The sequence below is a fragment of the Podarcis tiliguerta genome, assembly GCF_965153285.1.
Source record: "Podarcis tiliguerta genome assembly, chromosome: 1".
Taxonomy (NCBI): Eukaryota; Metazoa; Chordata; class Lepidosauria; order Squamata; family Lacertidae; genus Podarcis; species Podarcis tiliguerta.
Window position 1 is genome coordinate 11,492,648 of NC_139534.1, and position 14,630 is coordinate 11,507,277.

The 14,630-nt window shown below is 47.0% G+C and overlaps 1 protein-coding gene across 6 annotated transcripts in view; it reads left to right on the top strand.

The window, feature by feature from the left end:
* The window catches only part of LOC310662349 (cyclic nucleotide-binding domain-containing protein 2-like), a 622,152-nt gene that overhangs the window by 590,018 nt on the left and 17,504 nt on the right, over positions 1-14,630 (top strand). For 3 of the 6 annotated variants that reach the window (XM_083409150.1, XM_083409152.1, XM_083409148.1), the window contains exons 2-8: positions 1,823-1,863; positions 2,904-3,029; positions 3,944-3,997; positions 6,620-6,783; positions 10,059-10,215; positions 12,017-12,168; positions 13,794-13,932. In XM_083409150.1, coding sequence (XP_083265276.1) covers positions 1,823-1,863; positions 2,904-3,029; positions 3,944-3,997; positions 6,620-6,783; positions 10,059-10,215; positions 12,017-12,168; positions 13,794-13,932 — 833 coding nt within the window. Of the gene's footprint in view, positions 1-1,494; positions 1,704-1,822; positions 1,864-2,903; positions 3,030-3,943; positions 3,998-6,619; positions 6,784-10,058; positions 10,216-12,016; positions 12,169-13,793; positions 13,933-14,630 lie in introns of those variants that run through there. The other 3 variants (XM_083409147.1, XM_083409151.1, XM_083409149.1) reach the window with 3 other exon arrangements.

The following is a 14,630-nucleotide window of genomic DNA, read 5'->3' on the forward strand; positions in this document are numbered from 1 at the left end:
TCGTCCAATACCTGCCGCCTGTCCTGAAGGAATGCGGGGGGCAGGGGGCGTTGGGTGCAATGCACATGGGGATGCCAGTGGCACTGTGAGTTCAACCATAGAGCATAGGGCTTGCCGATCAGAAGGTCAGCGGTTAGAATCCCCGCGACGGGGTGAGCTCCCGTTGCTCGGTCCCTGCTGCTGCCAACCTAGCAGTTCGAAAGCACACCAAAGTGCAAGTAGATAAACAGGTACCACTCCAGCAGGAAGGTAAACAGCGTTTCCGTGCGCTGCTCCGGTTTGCCAGAAGCGGCTTAGTCATGCTGGCCACATGACCTAGAAGCTGCACACCAGCTCCCTTGGCCAGTAAAGCGAGATGAGCGCAGCAACCCCAGAGTCGGTCACGACTGGACCTAATGGTCAGGCGTCCCTTTACCCTTACAGGCACCATACTGGATAACCCCAGCTAAGCTCAAAACAATACATTTTTGTGCTACAAATGGGTTAGTGTGTATGCAGCTTCGGACTCACAACTTTGCCTTCGGGCAATTGTTTTGCGGCAATAGCAAATGCATTTAGCTCCACAAATTAGCTACCGTTAGCTGCCATGATCACTGCTACATCAAGTCCACTGGCCATTGGCCACCACTGCATTTCAGCAATTCATATAAACTATTCAAAGAGCTTCTAGGAGGCTATTCATCCCAAATCTCCCAGACAGAGTCTACAGGGAGTAATAAAATGGGCTGAACATACAAAGAGAAAGTGTTTAATGTGAAGTTATATGAGCCTTAGGGACGCGGGTGGTGCTGCGGGTTAAACCACAGAGCCTAGGACTTGCCGATCAGAAGGTTGGCAGTTCAAATCCTCACGACGGGATGAGCTCCCATTGCTCGGTCCCTGCTCCTGCCAACCTAGCAGTTCGAAAGCACGTCAAAGTGCAAGTAGATAAATAGGTACCACTCTGGCGGGAAGGTAAACGGCGTTTCCGTGCGCTGCTCTGGTTCGCTGGAAGCGGCTTAGTCATGCTGGCCACATGACCCGGAAGCTGTACGCCGGCTCCCTCGGCCAGTATAGAGAGATGAGTGCTGCAACCCCAGAGTCGTCCACGACTGGACCTAATGGTCAGGGGTCCCTTTACCTTTACTATATGAGCCTTGATAAGGCTACAGTGCTTTGCATGTCCACATTGGCTAGGCCATGGGTAGGCAAACTAAGGCCCAGGGGCCAGATCCGGCCCAATCGCCAGCCCAATCCGGTCCATGGACGGTCCAGGAAATTTCGTGTTTTTACATGAGTAGAATTTGTCCTTTTATTTAAAATGCATCTCTGGGTTATTTGTGGGGCATAGGAATTCGTTCATCCCCCCCAAAAAAATATAGTCCGGCCCCCCACAAGGTCTGAGGGACAGTGGACCTGCCCTCTGCTGTAAAAGTTTGCTGACCCCTGGACTAGGCTGATGTCACAATTGAATTTTATTACCCCCCCCCCAATAATCCACATAAATTAGGCCTGGTAAAAAAAAACAAACCCCACAGGAGGACAGCACAGGTAACAAAAACTGGACAGCAATGGTTTAATGAGGATGTCTTATAGAAAATCAGTATACCCTGAAGTTCTACTCAAGATTGTGGGGTCCTCTGGAAGAATATGGGAGGCACCACAGCGCAGCTGGGAGAGGAAGCCCAAAAAAGCCAAACCAAAATTATCCCGAGATCTAGAAGGTATCTTCCCACCTGTCTATAAGTTGAGGGAGAGGAAATGGACTTTTCATTCTCTTAACAGGTGGACAAAGTTCAGGTCAAAGATTTTAAGAGCAGGCTGTGTAATTTTGTCTTAATAGATTCTAGACGATTTTCCAGGGGACGGCGAATTGCATATCAGGTATGTATTATTCCCTGCGTGAGACACTTAATTTTCTGTTTGAGCCCCTTGGAGGTAGGTAGTGACTGGCAAAGAAAATAAAATAAATTTAACTGGCTCTAAATGAAAGACAGATGCACATTAAAGAGGGAAGGAGTGTAAGAGAGAAAAATGTGAATCAGATGAGGAAGAGGAGGAGTACAAAACTGATTTATCAGAGAAGACCAAGCTGAACAGATGGATTTTTAACAGCCCTGATCTTTTACGCATGTCTTCTCACAAGTAAGTCCCAATAAATTTTATGGAGCTCGCTCCCCGAGCATGTTTTAGGCTTGCCATCTCTGCAGTTTGAAAGAGTAAAATTACAAGGTTCCGGTGGCCTAAGAAAGAAGCCTTATTTTCGGCCATAAAATTGGTTTTAATGGGGGGGAGGTGCAGTGTGGGATAAGAGGGAGAATTGATGGGTAAGGAGCAATGAGAGAACAAAAATACCTCAGAGGCGAGATGAAGCAGCACGCCAGCCCAATATATTTTGGCGCCTGAGGCGAACCACAAAACGGTGCCCCCCTCCCCTCCAGGGAAGAAGGGATTGAGGAGAGATCAACATATCAGGAACAAAGGAGGAATGAAGACCTACATGGGCATCTGCCGCCCCTGTGGATTGTGCCGCCTGAGGTGGTCACCTCGCTGTGCCTCATGAGTGGGCCGGCCCTGGGTAGGACAAAGGAGTAACACCGTAATGGAAGGAAAAGAGAAAAATCTGATATTATATTAGTCAGTCTAAGGAGTGGAACATGGTAGTGTAGACATCTGGTTTTGTGTGTGTGCGTGCATGTGTGTGTAATCTAATCCATCTAATATCTATCTATCTATATCTATTTATCTATCTATCTATCTATCTATCTATCATCTATCTATCTATCTATCTATCTAATCTATCTATCATCTATCTATCATCTATCTATCTATCTATCTATCTATCTATCTTTATCCTTGCTCCTCAAAACGGAAGTGACACCATTGTTTTTTTCATTGCATGTTTCCTTTCCCCACCCCCAAAGAACTTCCACAGGTTTTTTAAGAATGTTATCCTGATGATCAAGGTATGTCGGTGCTTCCGGCGTGGACTGAAAGGATTCTCGTGTTTTCACCTGGTAGAGAAAGACACTCGTGGGGCGATTGAAGAAGTAAGGAATATCGCAAAACACACACACACACAAAAAAACACCACAACCAAAAGTCTTGTATTTACGAGTGCTCTCGTTGCTCATTGGTGCTTTTTCTATTTAATAAAATAATTATGATTGCCTGAGCCTTTGAAGCAGAGGTTGAGGAACCTGCTGCACCCAATGAAGTTGGCTTGTGCTGAAATCATAGAATAGAAACACAGTATGATTCTCTGTAAGTTGGAAGGGACCCAAGGGTCATCTAGTCCAACCCCCTGGGATGCAGTAATCTCAACGTGCCATTACCCCATCCAATTTGAAACTGCACCGGACCTTGCGTAGCTTATACGTATAAGTCCTTAAAGGGTCATAAAGGGGTAAAGGTAAAGGTACCCCTGACTGTTAGGTCCAGTCGCGAACGACTCTGGAGTTGCGGCGCTCATCTCACTTTATTGGCCGAGGGAGCCAGTGTACAGCTTCCGGGTCATGCGGCCTGCATGACTAAGCCGCTTCTGGCGAACCAGAGCAGCGCACGGAAACGCTGTTTACCTTCCCCCCAGAGTGGTACCTATTTTTCTACTTGCACTTTGACATGCTTTCGAACTGCTAGGTGGGCAGGAGCAGGGACCGAGCAACAGGAGCTCACCCCGTTGCGGGGATTCAAACCGCCAACCTTCTGATCGGCAAGCCCTAGGCTCTGTGGTTTAACCCACAGCGCCACCCGCGTCCCTAGAAAGACTCTCTGCGTTGGCCGGGAAACAAACCCGGGTCAACTGCTTGGAAAGCGGCTATGCTCACCACTATACCACCAACGCTAAAGGGTCATAGGACTTCTTAATTATAATAAAATTCTTTAAAAGAGCTAACGTACTTAAGCTTTCTCTTCTTGTGTGATGCATAACGAAATTAATTGCAGCTCGTTGTCTAACTTACAGGACAAGAAAACTACCAATGCTGTGTTTGATCGCCATGAGTTCAGTGTTTCAAAGGTCAGGACAAACCATCTTATGTCTTTTTTTGCCCTTACAGTAACATTAGGCATTTGTGTTTGTGGGTTTAGTTCAGTTGCTTGAGTATAACCGTTTGTTGTGTTTTGCTGTTACTGGGGAAAGTGGCTTAAAAAGCCTAGGATGACACTGCTTCTTCCTTGAGAAGTGGTCTTTGAATACATGGCCCTGCCTGCATCCTCTCATCCATGATGTGGCTCACCTTAGCACAATCCTGAAATGCTCTTTTGCTTCCCAAGTGACCTCCTGAAATATGCTCGGAGTCGAGAGTGGATTTCATGCTCTTTATTCAGCTCATAGTGGTGAGAAGGATTGGAAGTTCCCCCAAAGTATCTGTTTTATATACATTATTTACACATCGGGCCCCACGGGATTGGCTATTTGAGAGCCAGAGTGGTGGTTAAGAGTGGTAGTCTTGTAATCTGGGGAACCGGGTTCGCGTCTCCGCTCCTCCACATGCAGCTGCTAGGTGACCTTGGGCCAGTCACACTTCTCTGAAGTCTCTCAGCCTCACTCACCTCGCAGAGTGTTTGTTGTGGGGGAGGAAGGGAAAGGAGAATGTTAGCCGCTTTGAGACTCCTGAAGGGGAGTGAAAGGTGGGATATCAAATCCAAACTCTTCTTCTTCTTCTTCTTCTTCTTCTTCTTCTTCTTCTTCTTCTATTTCCGGGATTCACCTGTAGGCCAATCAGGTTGCGGATTCACTTCCACCTGGAGCTGGATTGGGTGGCTCCTGTGGACTAATCAGACTGCTGCATTCTGGATCCTATTGTTCTAGGACCAATCATACTGCTGCATTCTGAATCCTATTGTTCTAGAACCAATCAGACTGCTGCATTTTGGATCCTATTCAACTCAGTACATAACACCTCCCCATCATGAGATCAAAGCAGAGGCCATCTTGAAGCATCACCATTGAAGAAGAAGAAGAAAAGTTGAGAGATTGCAGGACCACCCTGGTGTGATTCATACCCAAAGATCTACACATAGCGGGAGAGAGCGTAGCTACCAGTCAGCAGTGCCATGGGGTAGGGCTTGGGGGCAGGGCCAGATTTAGGTTTGATGAGGCCCTAAGCTACTGAAGGTAATGGGGCCCTTTATATGCCCAGCTGTCCTTTGTCAACAACAAATTGTTGCTGTTTTTTGTGTTGAATATATGCTATATGGTAATTTATGGACCTAATAGGTTTCTAAAGCTATTTGCACATGTTACCATGCGACCAGTCCATGCAGAATGTAGGTAGCCTATATATAAAGGTAAAGGGACTCCTGACCGTTAGGTCCAGTCGCGCCAACTCTGGGGTTGCGGTGCTCATCTCGCTTTATTGGCCGAGGGAGCCGGCGTACAGCTTCCGGGTCATGTGGCCAGCATGACTAAGCCGCTTCTGGCAAACCAGAGCAGCGCATGGAAACGCCGTTTACCTTCCCGCCGGAGCAGTACCTATTTATCTGCTTGCACTTTGACGTGCTTTCGAACTGCTAGGTTGGCAGGAGCAGGGACCGAGCAACAGGAGCTCACCCCGTCGCGGGGATTCTGCTTCCCTCCTCCCACTCTGCCTGCCCTACAGCGGAGAGAGAGGCTGCAGGCAGTCCGTTTTTGCTTTGCGGTGTCTTTGCGCGGCTCCATTTGTATGCAGGCAGCACAACGTTACACAGGAGGAGCGTGGCGATTGACGTAATATCCCCACTCTGCGCCTTTAACATCCCCCCATAAGCTTCTCTTCTTATTATATTAAGGCACAATGTTTTGCTGATGTTAAAACCTCGCCTTATAGACGGAAAAATACAGTAAGTTGACAGAATATGCACAACTTGCAGACTTGACATATAGAAGAAGAAAACAAGAAGAACATATGTTTTAAAGAAAATGGGGAAATGTTTATTGAATATATGGAAAATAATTGTGTACAGCTGAAAACGCTGGCGGCATTAAGACAGCTGTGTAAATAAGTTTTGATGGATGTAATAATGGGAAACCGATTGGTATAGTTTTTGTAAAATACAGTGGTACCTCGCAAGACGAATGCCTCGCAAGACAAAAAACTCGCAAGACGAAAGAGTTTTTTGAGTTGCTTCGCAAGACGAAAACGTCTTGCGCCTTTTTCTTAAAACCGTCAATGCATTCCTATGGGAAACCGTCAATGCATTTCCTATGGGAAACCGTGCTTCGCACGATGAAAAATTCACAAGACGAAAAACTCGCAGAACGAATTAATTTCGTCTTGCGAGGCACCACTGTATGCAGGGATATAAGATATGCAAAATGAACCATGGAAAGAGAGGGAGGGAAGCCATGGATATCTTACATATGTAAAATGTTTATCTGACATTGTAAAACAGAAAATTTAATAAAAAATCATAATAAAAAATAAAAAATGCGCCATTGCTTTCTCAGTTGAATTGTGATTCTCAGAGTGAGACAATCTCACGGACAGCTGTATAAAATGTTCTGCAGGTGCACCTAAAAGGCAAGAAGGGAGTCATTTGGTTTTATTTCCTGAGAAAAATAATGATGCTCAAGTCGGTCGGGAGCATAGGAATGCCTTCGCAGACCCACATAAATGTGCTTGTCTATTAATCTAAACGGTGTTTGGTATCTTCACAGGAGCATTTTCCTTTTAAAGCAATCCAAATCACCAAGAAGCCACCGGCGTGGAGGACTGATTCTGAAATAAAACATTTGCAGAACCGCTTGCAGTTCGTGGAAAGCTTTCGACAATATAGTCCAACCCTGCAAAGTCTTCTGGCCAAAGTGATTCGCTTCGAACGGTAACCGGAAGGGTGGCGATGGTGGGCTTTGTAGCAATTCAGTGTATTTCTGTAATTTGATTTCATCTTACTGAATTGTCCAGAGATCTAAATTCTAATGCCAATACCCTGAAACGAGCCTGGTAGCCAGTGGCGGAGCAACATGCTGCAACCCCCGGAGCGGAGAACAGGCGGGGGCATGGCTGACACGCGTCCCGGGGGCGTGGTGCATTGCCCACGGGGGCATGGCACATGTCCCGGGGGCAGCGGCCGAGATGGCACCCTTTCCCCAAATGGTACCTGTTAAGTTGTGGGTGAACATATCAGACGACACAGCGATTCTTCAAACAGCTCTTGTTTCTTCACAGGCCCAGAACAGAACTGGGCTGAAGGGTTCAGCCAGCCTGCTTATATAGAGCTCCACTACAATGCAACAGTAACAACTTTCTGTAACTATCCAATCACTGAATGTCACTTTCAATTCCTTATTTGCATATGTGGACCTGAGTGAAAACTATTTACAGTATCCCCTGCTGGCCCAGGGTGAGAACTTCAGTACATAACAGTACAGTGGCGCTCCCCAGTCCCCCCTTTGTACGCCAGTGCTGGTAGCTCACAGGCACTGCTTTCAGGATTGCTATTATGCCCTCCCATACTTACCCCTTGCAATAGTCAGGTGGGCACATTCTGCACCAGCTGCAGCTCCCTGGCTGTTTTGAAGCACAGCGCTTGCAGTGGCCATCGCGATAAACCACACTTGTGCAGTTACCAGGGGATGGGTTACTGACGCTGGTTCGATCCTGGTCCAAAAAGAGCTAGAGCTAGATCTGGAAGTCTCAGTTTAAAAAAGAGGCCCACCTGCTCCTCTGCCTGCCAGCCTTGAATCGAGAAGACCAGGCTAGCTGGCGCCACTATTGCCCACCAGCTTGGCAATCTGCTTTTGCTGCTTCTGGCAGTGCCAGTTAACATGGAGACTCAGCCCAGCCGCTGGGAGAAGAAAGTAGGGGTTGGCAGGCCTCAGGATCCATGTCAGCTGCCACGATTGCTTGGCACGAAGATTGGCAGAAAGAACAGTGTGGGATTTAGGAAGGAGCTCAGAAGTGGCTCCCTGGTGATCTCATGGTCTATTCAGACTCTCCAAGTGCCCCTATATCCCAGGGAAAGTCCCCGATTTACAAAAGCCGTCCCAGTTTCTGATTTGATCCTAGAACATCCTTTTCTTAAAGGTAAAGGGACCCATGACCGTTAGGTCCAGTCGTGGCCGACTCTGGAGTTGCAGCACTCATCTCGCTTTATTGGCCGAGGGAGCCGGCGTACAGCTTCCAGGTCATGTGGCCAGCATGACTAAGCCGCTTCTGGCGAACCAAAGCAGAGCACGGAAACGCCGTTTGCCATCCTGCCGGAGTGGTGCCTATTTATCTACTTGCACTTTGACGTGCTTTCGAACTGCTAGGTTGGCAGAAGCAGGGACCGAGCAATGGGAGCTCACCCCGTCGTGGGGATTCGAACTACTGACCTTCTGATTGGCAAGTCCTAGGCTCTGTGGTTTAACCCACAGCGCCACCCGCATCCCGGTATCCTTAAAGGTAAAGGTACCCCTGCCCGTATGGGCCAGTCTTGTCGGACTCTAGGGTTGTGCGCTCATCTCACTCTATAGGCCAGGAGTCAGCACTGTCCGCAGACACTTCCGGGTCACGTGGCCAGCGTGACAAGCTGCATCTGGCGAGCCAGCGCAGCACACGGATCGCCGTTTACCTTCCTGCTGGTAAGCGGTCCCTATTTATCTACTTGCACCCGGAGGTGCTTTCGAACTGCTAGGTTGGCAGGCGCTGGGACCGAACAACGGGAGCGCACCCCGCCGCGGGGATTCGAACCACTGACCATGCGATCGGCAAGTCCTAGGCGCTGAGGTTTTACCCACAGTGCCACGCGCGTCCCTTAACTTAGGGCATCCCTATTTTCTTCAGAGAAATGTTGGAGGGTATGGAGTTATTTGACTCCTGAGCCGTCTGAAGGCAGCCCTGTATAGGGAAGTTTTTTTTAAAAAAAGTTTATTGTTATTTTTTATATATCTTGGAAGCCGCCCAGAGTGGCTGGGGCAACCCAATAGATGGGCTGAGTATCAATAGTAAAATTATTACTCGGGAATAGGACGTCCCTATTTTTATTGGCGCTGTGGCCCTGCCAGTGGCGCTGTGGTCTAAACCACAGAGCCTAGGACTTGCCGGCCCATCAGAAGGTCGGCGGTTCGAATCCCCGCGACATTGTGAGCTCCTGTTGCTCGGTCCCAGCTCCTGCCAACCTAACAGTTCGAAAGCACACCAGTGCAAGTAGATAAATAGGCAGGAAGGTAAACGGCGTTTCCATGTGCTGCTCTGGTTTCGCCAGAAGCGGCTTAGTCATGCTGGCCACATGACCCAGAAAAACTGTCTGCGGACAAACGTCGTCTCCCTTGGCCAGTAAAGTGAGATGAGTGCCGCAACCCCAGAGTTGTTTGTGACTGGACTTAACTGTCAAGAGTCCTTTACCTTTACCTTTTTATTTTTATTGGAGAAATGTTGGAGGGTATGTCTATAGCAGCAGCATAAGATCTAATGGGTTACCGAGGAGGAGAGTGGGGAGCAGAGTTTGGCAAGCAGCAGAAGCGGGGGCTCAGCCCCCAGTTCAAACATAAACCGGGGATGTTGCTTTTTAAATTGGAGTCAACTTCCGTTCTTAAAAAGTCCAGGAGTGGTTTGCTGTATGCGGCAGGCCGCATGACAAAGTGTGGATTGTACAGTTACTAATGGGATTTGTGTACAACTCAGTCTAGATGTACTTTTCCTACGCAGGTGGCACTGTGGTCTAAACCACTGAGCCTCTTGGGCTTGCCAATCAGAAGGTCGGCAGTTCAAATCCCCGCAACGGAGTGAGCTCCCGTTGCTCTGTCCCGGCTCCTGCCAACCTAGCAGTTGGAAAGCATGCCAGTGCAAGTAGATAAATAGGTATCACAGTGGCGGGAAGGTAAACAGCATTTCCGTGTGCTCTGGTTTCCATCACGGTGTCCCATTGTGCCAGAAGCGGTTTAGTTATGCTGACCACATGATCCAAAAGCTGTCTGTGGACAAACGCCGGCTCCCTCAGCCTGAAAGCGAGATGAGCACCGCAACCCCATAGTAGCCTTTGACTGGACGTAACTGTCCAGGGGTCCTTTACCTTTACCTTTTTTTAAGCTATGTTGCTTCTGTAAGCAGACGTCTTTCGGTTCAGGTTTATTTCCACTAGCTAATGATCTTGTCCGGTTGTCTGCTTTCTAGGTTTGGTCGCAGGAGAGTCATCATCAAAAAGGGACACCTGGCAGACAGTTTCTATTTCATCTATTGTGGTTCCGTTGCTATCACTGATGACGAGGATGGTAGCAGCGCGTTTGTAGAAGCCGCTCCGACTACAGTTCGGAGAGGTGCTTGTTTTGGTGTAAGTCCTAATCTGTAAGAATAATATTATTAATAATAATATTATTATTTATACCCCACCCATCTGGCTAGCTTTCCCCAGTCACTCTGGGCAGCTTACAGGACATTAAAAATGATAAAACATTAGACATTTAAAATTTCCCGATACAGGTGATGTCTTTTAGATGTCTTCTAAAAGTCAGATGTTTGTTTATCTCCTTGACATCTGGTGGGAGGGTGTTCCACAGGGAGGGCGCCACTACCAAGAAGGCCCTCTGCCTGGTTCCCTGTAACCTCACTTCTTGCAGTGAGGGAACCACCAGAAGGCCCTCGAAAGAGGACCTCCGTGTCTGGGCAGAACGATGGGGGTGGAGACGCTCCTTCAGCTATACTGGGCCGAGGCTGTTTAGGGCATTAAAGATCAGCCCCAACACTTTGAATTGTGCTCGGAAACGTACTGGGAGCCAATGCAGATCTCTCAGGACCGGTGTTATGTGGTTTCGGCAGCCGCTCCTAGTCACCCATCCCAGCTGCCGCATTCTGGATTAATCATCCATTTCAGAATTTATATATATGTATTAATGCATGGGCCTTTACATCAACATGGAATCCCAGGATCTGAGTTCTGTTCTGGTACTCAGAACAAATTCTCAGATAGAGAGGGGTAGGGCAAACAGAAAAATTAGAGTCTAGGAAAGCAGAGCAATAACCAGAGAAGGAGAAAAACTGCTGTGAAAAGAGCAGAGGTGCTGTGGAAACAATGGTTTAGAGTTGTAAGCCACAGCGGGCAAGAGAAAAGCATACCCCCTAACATTTCTCCAATGAAAATAGGGGCGTCCTATTCAATAATATTCAATAATAGTGGGACGCGGGTGGTGCTGTGGGTTAAACCACAGAGCCTAGGATCAGAAGGTTGGCTCCTGCCAACCTAGCAGTTTGAAAGCATGTCAAAGTGCAAGTAGATAAATAGATACCGCTCCAGCGGGAAGGTAGATGGCATTTCCATGCACTGCTCTGGTTTGCCAGAAGCGGCTTAGTCATGCTGGCCGCATGACCCGGAAGCTGTACGCCGGCTCCCTCGGCTGATAAAGCGAGATGAGCGCCGCAACCCCAGAGTCGGCCATGACTGGACCTAACGGTCAGGGGTCCCTTTACCTTTTCCTATTCAATAATAATAATAATACTTTTATTATTTATACCCTGACCATATGACTGGGTTGCCTCAGCCACTTTGGTTGGCTTCCAACATATATAAAGACATTAAACATTAAACAACTTCCCTGTACAGGGCTGCCTTCAGATGTCTTCTAAAGATTGTATAGTTACTTATCTCCTTGGCTCCACGGTCGCATAACTCCATACTGTTAAGTTGTGGGTGAACATATCAGACGACACAGCAATTCTTCAAACAGCTCTTTATTTGTAAGCTGGAACAGAACTGAACCGCAAACAGCTCAGCCGGCCTGCTTTCATAGGCAGCTGGCTGTCAACATTGTAGCAACAACAACCCAGGGTTTTTCGCCTAAGGTCACTGACGTGGACCTGAGTGAAAACTATCTACACGATATTCCTGGTGGCCAGGGTGAGACCTTCAAAACATAACACATACCCTCCAACGTTTCTCTGTGGAAAGTAGGGATGCCCGAAGGAGGTGGATGAGGAAAGAAAAAATGGTGAGAGACTAGGAAGAGATAGTAGAACTATAGCATTGCTAAGAACCACAAAGTGAAGAATCCTAGGTTGACTTGAAATATCACTGGCTGTAGGCACCTACTATTGGCTGTGCTACCCAGATTTACTCCTGTCTTCCTGCTTATTATTAGGAAATTGCCCTTTTGCAAAACACAAGGAGGGTCGCCACTGTTGTCTGCCTGGAGGAAACGGAACTGTTGGTGGTGGACAAAAGTGATTTTTTTGCCTACGAGCTAGACAAGGAACTTAACCGAGAGTTCAAAAACCGATATGAATTCCTGAGGTAACATATCCCTGAGTAACTCTGTACCGTTTTTCTCTGCATCATTCCTTTCCCCTCTCGTGTCCCTTTGCCCTCTTCCCAGCTCCTTTAAAAAGCCGGGCTTTGCGTCATAACCTCTAATGACAATGTGTATTTAAGCTTTCCCACTGTGAGTGCATGGAATGTGGGTGGCACTGTGGTCTAAACCACTGAGCCTTGGGCTTGCTGATCAAAAGGTTGGTGGTTTGAATCCCCGCGACGGGGTGAGCTCCCGTTGCTCGGTCCCAGCTCCTGCCAACCTAGCAGTTCGAAAGCACCCCAAAAAGTGCAAGTAGATTAATAGGTGCCGGGAAGGTAAACAACGTTTCTGTGCGCTGCTCTGGTTTCGGTGTTCTGTTGCGCCAGAAGCGGCTTAGTCATGCTGGCCACATGACCTGGAAAAACTGACTGTGGAGCGGACAAACGCCGGCTCCCTTGGACAGTAAAGCGAAATGAGTGCCGCAACCCCAAAGTCGTCTGCGACTGGACTTAACTGTCAGGGGTCTTTTACCTTTACCTTTACCATGAGTGCAGCCTTATGTGATACAGTGGTACCTCGGTTATGAACTTAATTCGTCCTGGAGGTCCATTCTTAACCTGAATGTTCTTAACCTGAGTTACCACTTTAGCTAATGGGGTCTCCTGCTGCTGCCACCGCACTGTGGCGGTGCAATTTCTGTTCTCATGCTGAAGCAAAGTTCTTAATCCGAGGTACAGTGGTACCTCAGGTTACAAACACCTCAGGTTACAAACACTTCGGGTTACAGACACCGCTAACGCAGAAGTTGTACCTTGGGTTAAGAACTTTACCTCAGGATGAGAACAGAAATCGCTCGCCGGTGGCAGCAGGAGGCCCCATTAGCTAAAGTGGTACCTCAGATTAAGAACAGTTTCAGGTTAAGAACGGATCTCTGGAATGAATTAAGTACGTAGCCAGAGGTACCACTGTTCTACTTCTGGGTTAGTGGAGTCTGTAACCTGAAGCGTTTGTAATCTGGTTTTTTTTTTTAATTTCTCTTTATTGATTTTTATTGCACACAAATACACACAAAACAAATTCATCACAAATAAAAACAAAACACACAACAAAACTAACAAGGGGAGGGGGGGGGAAAGGAGGGGGGGAAAAACAGAAGACCAAAACAACATATAACTAATTGACTTCCCTCCACCTCGGTTTTGGGTTATGTAACAAAGGATTTTTTCCCACAGTTTCTCTTTAAAATATCTGCACGTCGTAGGGTTATATTGAGCCTACTGTTAAGCGTCTGTAATCTGAAGCATCTGTAACCTGAGATACCACTGTACAAGAGTGCTTTTACTATGAGAAGTCTGAGTCAGCTGCTGTTGTCACAAGAAGCACAGCTCCAAAAAAGAGCTCCTTTAAAATAAAATTTAAAAACCTCTTTCCCAATAAGCGCTGCTCATTCTGACCCAATATGCAGATTCCCAGCACTTCCCAGTCCTTTTTCTATTTTTTTTTCTAACACCTCCCTCCTCTCAAGAGTTAATGTGTAGGCCCCATGCTTACCTGGACACCGAAATCACGGTTGCCAGCTTGAAACCCTTGCAGATGAAAGCTCTCCATGTATCCCTCCTGTTTTCAGAAGCGTCGACCTTTTCGAAACACTGCCAGATTCTTCAGTAGCGAAAATAGCCTACTTCTGCAAAATCGAGAGGTTCCACTATGGGCAGGTGATTACTAGCGACATCACAGATACGTCCACGATGATATTTATTACAAAGGTGAGCTCAGTGTGTGATTAATCTTTCATAATATGCCTTACTTTCCCAACAGGTGGGAGGCCACTGTAGCCCTTGGGGGGGGGTCTGTTTCCTTTGGAGGTGTGCATATTGGATGTCAGTTCGGGGGGGGGGGTATATTGTTGTGAAGAGCATAATGACCACTCTTTTTTAAAAAAATAATTTTTTATTAAGTTTTCCATTTAACAATCCAATCATATCACATTAATTATTCCAAATTTTACCAATACATATCATAAAGTCCAAATATTTTGCCAAATTATATATTTTGTTGGGGGTTCCCATGCTTCGAGTTCAGTAAGGGTCCAGTCATCTCATATTTCTGCTGCTTTTAGTGTTCACCAGTCCTATCTTTCAATCTTCTTGATGTTATCCTTTTTCTTCTTAATTGCCTCTGAGTCGTTTCCACCTGCGAGTTAAAGTAAGCAATATTATGCTTCTGAGTGAACTTTATAAGGCTCTCCCCCTTTTTTTTTAAGCTGGTAAGTCTTTTGTTTGCAATAAATTCTCACACGCTGATCCAAAAGTCCTTCTCGAGCGGCAGATGCCATCATTCTCAGCTCCGATGAAATAAAATCTAGGCGTTTGCTCATTAATTTTCCCAGACAGGTTGCATCATAAATTAGGCTTTCCAAGTCGAACTTAAAACACAAACATGATAACAAAGTAGTGGCTCGCCT